General features: G+C 40.9%; 2 protein-coding genes across 2 annotated transcripts; both read left to right on the forward strand.

Moving 5' to 3' along the window:
* Positions 1-725: 725 nt before the first annotated feature.
* On the forward strand, positions 726-2290 carry OR7G3 (olfactory receptor family 7 subfamily G member 3; the record flags this gene model as incomplete). Its single annotated transcript, XM_081232529.1, is given in 2 exon segments — positions 726-1295; positions 1298-2290. Coding segments are annotated over 2 exon segments (936 nt in total). The 3' UTR covers positions 1664-2290.
* A 3147-nt stretch (positions 2291-5437) lies between these two features.
* On the forward strand, positions 5438-6399 carry LOC308616272 (olfactory receptor 7G1-like; the record flags this gene model as incomplete). The annotated part of the gene is given in 3 exon segments (XM_081232531.1): positions 5438-5599; positions 5603-5960; positions 5963-6399. Coding segments are annotated over 3 exon segments (933 nt in total). The 5' UTR covers positions 5438-5461.
* Positions 6400-8487: the final 2088 nt, after the last annotated feature.

Raw genomic sequence — 8487 nt, forward strand, 5'->3', positions numbered from 1 at the left:
AAGTATTTCAGCCAATAACTGAAAAAAGAATTAAAATGCCTGCATTTTGTAACTCCTGGCGAATTAATAGATCCAGGCAATAATTATTACAAGAAGACAAATAGGCAATATGTTCTTCCTCATGAATATATTTAAGGATGCTTGCCAAAAATTGAACCTAAATTTACTCAAGATTCTAGACTAGAAGTAGGCACATTTTTTTCAGTAAAGAGCTAAATAGTAAATGTTTTAGGTTGTGTGGGCTATACGGTCTCTGTCACAAGTATTCTCAACTCACATTGTAGCGGGGAAGCTGCCACAGACCATAAACGAATGGCTGTGTTTCAGTAAACCTTTATTTACTGAAATAAGCAGGGGGCAGAATTTTGTCCACAGACTTCACTTTCCCAAACTGTATTCTAGAATACAGTCCTAATAATTTTATTCTGGAGTTATTTGGTTGGAGGCATCGTAAGGGAGAAGACAACATTCCATGACTATTTTCCTGTGAGTATATACCCCTACTTGACAAAGAATAGATGGACTATAAAAGCTCAGGACGGGGTGGTGTGGGGCGAAGTTTTGTGGGAATGTAAAGCAAGAAAAGGAGAGGAAAGAAGAGGGGAGAGAAGGAAGCAGGAGAAAAGACCTGTAACTGATTGCTTTCAAAATATGGACAAGATTAAGGAAGTTTCTCTGAAGTTTTGTTTTCTTGTCACCATCTTTCTAACAGACCCATTGAAAACATGAAACCATGCAACCTCTCTGATACTGCAGAATTCCTCCTTCTGGGACTGTCAGGGGATCCAGAACTGCAGCCCCTCCCATTCTGCCTGTTCCTGTCCATATACGTGGTCACTGTGCTTGGTAACATGCTCATCATCCTGGCCAGTATCTATAACTCCCACCTCCACACTCCCATGTACTTCTTCCTCTCTAATCTGTCTTTCATTGACATCTGTTTCACCACCACCACAATCCCAAAGATGCTAGTGAACATCCAGACACAGAGCAAATCCACCAGTTACACAGGATTCCTCACCCAAATCTGCTTTGTCCTGACTTTTGCTGGATTGAAAAATGGAATTCTGGTCATGATGGCCTATGATCAATTTGTGGCCATCTGTCACTCACTGAGGTACAATGTCATCATGAACCCCAAGCTCTGCAGGCTGCTGGTTCTGATCTCCTTTGTTAGTGTTCTGGATGCCCTGCTCCACACTTTGATGGCACTGCGGCTGTCCTTTTGCACAGAACTAAAAATTCCCCAATTTTTCTGTGAACTAGCTCATATTCTCAAGCTCGCCTGTTCTGATATCCTCTCGTCAATAATATCCTCGTGTATTTAGTGACCAGCCTGTTGGGCGTTGTTCCTCTCTCTGGGATAATTTTCTCTTATACTCAAATTGGCTCCTCTGTCCTGAAAATCCCGTCAGCTGGTGGAAAGGATAAGGCATTTTCCATCTGTGGGTCACACTTAATAGTTGTTTCCTTGTTTTACGGGACAGGTTTTGGAGTGTACTTTAGTTCTGCAGCCACTCACTCCTCCAGGAAGGGTGCAGTAGTATCAGTGATGTACACTGTGGTCACCCCTATGGTGAACCCCTTTATCTGTAGTCTGAGGAACAAGGCTATGATGGGGGCTTTGAGGAAACTCATATCTAGAATATCATCTTTCCATTGATTTCCAGTTGCTTTAGGCTTACACTGCTGGAATATAACACAGAGAAATAAATTAAGGAGAGGTCCAGCAAGTCTGACCACCAAGACCAGATATCAGATGGTTAAGGGTGAGAATTTCTTTTTTCTTTTTTTTTTTTGCGGTACGCAGGCCTCTCACTGTTGTGGCCTCTCCTGTTGTGGAGCACAGGCTCCGGACGCACACGCTCAGCGGCCGTGGCTCACGGGCCCAGCTGCTCCGCAGCATGTGGGATCTTCCTGGACTGAGGCACGAACCTATGTCCCCTGCATCGGCAGGCGGACTCTCAACCACTGCGCCACCAGGGAAACCCAAGAATTTGTTTTTAATTAAAGAAATTTTTTGGTGTTTCTTTTTTATTTTATTTTTATATTTCTGGGGGGCGGTGAGAATTTTGGAATCAGACCACCTGGATTTGAATCCTACCTCTGCTAAACAGTAGCTATGCGACCTTTGACAGTTTACTTGAACCCTCTAAGCTCAGTTTCCTCATCTACAAAATTGGCATAATTATATTTAAAATTTTGGAAGATTTGAGACACTTCAATTCTCTCAGTGAGAATACATGCATGCTTTCAGTAATAATAAGGCAAAAGTCTCAACTCTCATAGGGAAATGATAAATGATCACTTTATCATCTTTTCTAACAATGACTTCAGAGGTCAGATAGGTCTAGGCACAGAAACACAGTGCTGCATTTCATTCTGCCTAAGCCTTCTTCCTAAGGCTGTTCCCATGATGGTCATCAATGCCTATAGCTGTGCAGGGACATTACAGACACAATAACCAGAAACAGAAAACTAGCTGCCTCTCCTTAGGTCTCTTTGCAGTGCAGAAAGAATCTTTCCAAGGAGACACCCAAAAGACATTGTTTTTATTATCAGCCTGATTTGGGACATATGTCCTGTATTAGTTTCCTATTGTCATTGTGACACATCACCACAAGCTTAGTATCCTAAAACAACACAAATGTATTCTTTTGCAGTCCTGGAAGTCAGAAGCCTGAAATCAGCTACATTGGGCTAAAGTCAAAGTGTTGGGCTCCTTTTGAAAGCTCTAAGAAAAGAATGAAATGCGGAGTTACTGTTTTTTGTTTGTTTGTTTTTGGTCGTGCACATCATGGCTTGTGGGATTTTAGTTCTGTGACCAGGGATTGAACCCAGGCCAAGGCAGTGAAAGCGCTGAGTCCTAATCACTGGACTGCCAGGGTATTCCCCGGAGTTATTGTTGAATGCGTAAAGAATTTCTGTTCAGGGTGGTGAAAAAGTTCAGGAAATGGATAATGGTGGTGGTCCCACAACATTGTGAGTGTTCTTAGTGCCATGGAATTGAACATTTTAAATGGCTGAAATGATAAATTTTATATCTATTTCACCACAATTTAAAAAACTCAAAAAAGGGAATTGAAACTGATAAATAACATCGTTCTCTCTAGACAAAAACAAACAAAAATCATTCCAATGTTAAGCAAAAGTCAAAGTGATTAAATATTTTGGAAGACAATATACAAAGATAGTTTTATGACCTCAGAGGAGTTGAGCACCTGAGAGACTAAGACAATCCAAAGGGTAAAGACTGAGGAATTTAAGCACTCTAAAAATAAGCCACTAGGGCTTCCCTGGTGGCACAGTGGTTGAGAGTCCGCCTGCCGATGCAGGGGACACGAGTTCATGCCCCGGTCCGGGAAGATCCCACATGCCATGGAGCGGCTGGGCCCGTGAGCCATGGCCGCTGAGCCTGCGCATACGGAGCCTGTGCTCCACAACGGGAGAGGCCACAACAATGAGAGGCCCACGTACCACAAAAAATAATAATAATAATAAGCCACTAATAAAAAAGTTAACACAGAAAAAAAAAGCCACTAAAACAATTTTCAAGAATGAAAGTTCAGCATTGTTCTTTCAATATAATGAAGAAAAAAGCAGGGCAAATAAACTTCCAATGAAATATCTCCACATGTGACCTTATTCACTCCATCAATATCAATGTGCTTTGATTACTCAGTACAGAAATAAACAACTTTTAATATATACCAGCACTCTCAAAAATCAATCCTTCTCACCCTCTCCCCTGTAGCCACCAGTCTACTTTCTGCCCGTATGAAGTTGCCTATTCTACGTACCTTATAACTGAAATCATACAATATTTGTCCTTTTTTGTCTGGCTTATTTCACAGAGCATAATGTTTTTAGGGTTTATACATGTTGTAATGTGTCAGAATTTCATTCCTTCTTATATGGCTGAAATGAATGAGTGAATAAATAAATAAACAAATAACTTCATAACCTACAATTATAACCAGGCTTCCTGATATCATTGATTGCATAGATATGCCATTGGTTGTATCTAAAAAAAGAATACTAGAGTCCAGTTAGAGAAGATTGGTGTGTCCACATTTGCATTGTATGTGAAATACATGTGAACAGAAAGAGGTGGAGCAGTGAATGATGAACACCTGGCTTCACAGCATCAGGGAATCAACCACCCTGAATTTTTCCATTATATCTTCTTGGCCTTTAAGGATTTGCACTGCACTGGCATCAGAATGATGATGAAATTGTTTGGCTAATGAGGAGCTTTGGATATTGGTCCTCCAGAGGTACAGAGACTACAAATTGTGAAAACCACACTCAACAGCACTTCCCCGGTAAAGAAACAGCACACCTGTACCTCCTCCTGGAGATAAGCCCTTTTGCCCAGGAGCCTGGAGCTTCACTCAGTCCCTCTCCTCTTATAGAACTGTAGTCTCCATCACTGAACATCTAGCAGAGATGCATCACTGTATCTCTAGGAAAGATTCCATCATTGCACAGTGAAGTCATCCAGGTAGCAAAATGCCCCTTTGTTAATGTTTGGAAATCAGGGCAGGTGTTTTACTACAAGTTTATCCAGGGGAAACTGTGGAAAGGACATGCATAAAATGATTAGAACCAAGGCATTCATTTGCCTCATGCCTGTCTCCTATCTTGACATATTCCCTCGTACCTTTCCTGAAATCCCCAAAGAGCTCCCATTCTGTCAGTCTCCTACTCTCTCTCCACAATGTCAAAGACTATTTTCTTTCTCAGCAGGAATATGCTCATTTACAAACATGGGGATTGTTTTCAACTTTGCGGGCATTTAAATTCCTTTTTGTAGTGGTTTCGGGGAGGAGGCCTGGGCAGTTTTACTGTATCTTCCAGTTATCTGTTTTTTTTTTTTTTTTTTTTTTTTTTTGTGGTACGCGGGCCTCTCACTGTTGTGACCTCTCCCGTTGCGGAGCACAGGCTCCAGACGTGCAGGCTCAGCGGCCATGGCTCACGGGCCTAGCCACTCCGCAGCATATGGGATCTTCCCGGACTGGGGCACCAACCCATGTCCCCTGCATCGGCAGGTGGACTCTCAACCACTGCGCCACCAGGGAAGCCCAAGTTCTCTGTTTTTAACAGCTCTGTGTTATCTCTGTTGCCAGGCTGTGAGGTCTCTGAGAAAGGAGGTGGCAATCCAGTTAGACTCATCAGCCTGCCTACCTGTTTCTCCTAATAAAGTTACCAAATGTTATAAATAATCAGAACAGCATAGTGTAATTTTTAAAATGACCATTCCTAGATCCTTTCGAGAATTAACAAATGTTGACACACTACTTTATTAACTTCAGGTCTTTTTTCCAAATAACATAATAACAAGCATATGGAAAGCATCCCTCCATTCCATTACTTCCCTTCCCAAACTGGTGTTTGCCTCTGGTGATACTCCTGCTGCTGGACTGGGGACCACATCTTTTCCATCAGATTTATCAACAATATGGAACCCAGAAACCAAACAGATGTTTCAGAATTTCTTCTCGTGAGACTGACAGAGGATCCAAAAGTGAAGACCACTTTCTTCAGACTGCTCCTGTCCGTGTACCTGATCACTGTCCTGGGAAACTTTCTCGTCATCTAGGTTGTCATCTCTGACTCCCAACTCCACACTCCCATGTACTTCTTTCTCTCCAATCTGTCCTTGACTGACATCTGTTTCAGCACCACCACAATCCCAAAGATCCTGGAGAACATCCAAGCACAGAATCAGAGCATCACTTACACAGGCTGCCTTACACAGATCTTCTTTGTCCTGGTGTTTGCTAGTTTGGAAAATTGTCTTCTTGTAGTAATGGCCTATGATCGCTATGTGGCCATTTGTCATCCACTGAGGTACACGCTCATCATGAACTCCCACCTCTGTGGTCTGCTAATACTACTCCCCCTGTTCATTCTTATTGTGGATGCCCTGCTTCACAGTCTGATGCTGTTGCAGCTGACCTCTGCACAGATCTGGAAATCCCCCTCTTCTTCTGTGAAGTTGTTCAGGTCATCAAGCTTGCATGTTCTGATACCCTTATCAATAATATCCTGATATATTTGGCAACTAGCATATTTGGTGGTATTCCTGTGTGTGGAGTCATTTTCTCTTATACTCAAATAGTGTCCTCTGTTTTGAGAATGCCATCAGTGGGTAGAAAGTATAAAGCTTTTTCCACCTGTGGCTCTCACCTCTCAGTTGTGTCCTTATTCTTTGGGACAGGTTTTGGAGTGTACATTAGTTCTGCTCTTACTAACTCTTCCAGAAATACTGCAGTGCTTTCAATGATGTACATTGCTGTCCCTCAAATGATGAACCCCTTCATTTATAGCCTGAGGAATAGGAACATGAAAGGAGCCTTGAGGAAACTCATCATTAGGACTCCTTCTCTTCTGTGATTGTGTCTTCTGTTTTGTACTGGCATTACTAGAATGAATCAGTGACAAAAATGCTGAGTGAAAATCTGAAAATCTGACTCGTACCACCAACTTATTCTGAAATGACTAGATAATATAATGGGTACGTGAATTTTAACTTGAGGTTGAAACCTAACTTGCTGTTTTTACTGCTCAGTGATGTTTCAAAATAAGTTCCATTCCCTAATCTTTGTTTCCTAAGTGCATCCCTTAAGAAGTTGATAGAAGCAAGTGTTATACTGTTAATGTTGGAACATCAGAAGAAAAGTGAAAATTGTTGGATATGTCAGGGAGAGGATCAAAATAAGTCTGTGGCCATAAGAGCCTTGATTCTGCCTGATCTCATGGTTGGGGCCATGTGAATTGCACCCCAGGGTCTACTGTGAGATATGGGGAGAGCTGTTCTTGCAAATTCCAATTTAGTAATTCCTGACACCCATCATGGATAAACTGTATCTTTGCATGGCAACATCAGCATCCACTACACTCAGTTTTATGATCCCTGAATTTGCTATATGTTTTTATCTCAGTGGTTTGAGATGACTGCAAGACATTTCATCTTGATCAGTGATGAAGCTTTCATTTTTACTAAGATAAAGTAACCCTGATGATGATATGCCAAAACAATGTTATCTTCCATTACAAAGACTTCAGAAGTGGGAAATGTAGAACAAAATTCATTTACTCCTCCATGTGGTATCTTTATCCTGGGCGCTGGTTCCCCTCATGGACCCAGATGGCAGCAACAGATGGAGTCATCCGAAATATATACACTTCACTCTCTTCTCCATGAATAGGATCATATGCCCCATCTGAATCTCATCCTCGGTGTGGAGAAAATGTTTATTATGAGAGCCTAAGACTAACTATATGCACTGCAATTCTTGCTGGGAAGTCCACCCCCATAAACATTACAAACACCTCAGACAGTGTCTGACATCTAGTAAGTACTCAATAAAATTAACTAGTATCACTGTGTTCCATACCTTGCCTATAATCATAACTTGTGATTACAAGTCTCACATTTTTTTTACCACTTGCTTCAGTAATTAAATTAGTTTTCTTTTGTGTTGTATTTATCAGCTTCTTTTTCTGATCTGTGTAATACAATAAAATATGCAGTCAGGGCAAAGATACATAATCTTCTCCTGGTCTCTTATTTGCTTTGAAACTTTCTTATTGGCTTATTCTTACAAATAAGAATTTTTACTTTTGTCCTGAGTCATCTTATATTGCTATGATTCTTATTCATCTCTGGGGAAGTCCACAAAGAGAAACACCACTGAATAAAATTAATTGTATCATTGATGTCTTAGAAAGATTGTCTGCACTTCTAGGGCTCTCATGAAAGACTTTTTAAAGTGTCTTTATAAGGAAAGTTATTCTTTGGAGGACTACGTTACTGTGAGAAAGAGATATTTAATGTAAGACAAAAAAAGGAAATTTAGCAATATTAGGTAAATCACATTTCTCATATTCACAAAAATGTAAAGTCATCAGTCAGGATGATCTCTGTGGGTATCAAGGTGACATTCCCAAAGGAGAATCAAAGGAGTTGCTGGAGAGCCTTCTGGTTGTCATTGGAGCTTAGTAGTGGTTGCTTTATTTTCAGCACCACAACTAGGAAACAGCTCCCACCTGGGAATTCTGGTACCATCTAGTGGAGAGCTTCCTCCGTTGATGTTTACAGATTTTAATCGCATGAGGCCTTTGCACATAAGACAGGTTTCCAAACCTCACCCAAGAACTACTGACTTTGAATCTCTATGGAGACATGTGAGAAATGAACATTTTTAATAAGTACTATGGGAGATTCTGATGGCCTATGAAGTCAAGATGCATGACTTCAATATTAAAAGAATACGGGAGAATTTATTTATAATTAGAAATATGGAAGGGTCTTTCCTCAATTTTACTTGTTAAAGTATCATATACAAAGTAGTGCTTAAACTCTATGTGTAGTTCTGCAAGAGTAACCTAATAAAAACACATATATTTATACAGGGGTTAAAAATAGAGCAATGCCATCACCGTAGAACCCATCTAACAGGTCTCCCACTCATATCACTC

Source organism: Mesoplodon bidens (assembly GCF_964165515.1).
Source record: "Mesoplodon bidens genome assembly, chromosome: 4".
In the NCBI taxonomy this organism is placed as follows: Eukaryota; Metazoa; Chordata; class Mammalia; order Artiodactyla; family Ziphiidae; genus Mesoplodon; species Mesoplodon bidens.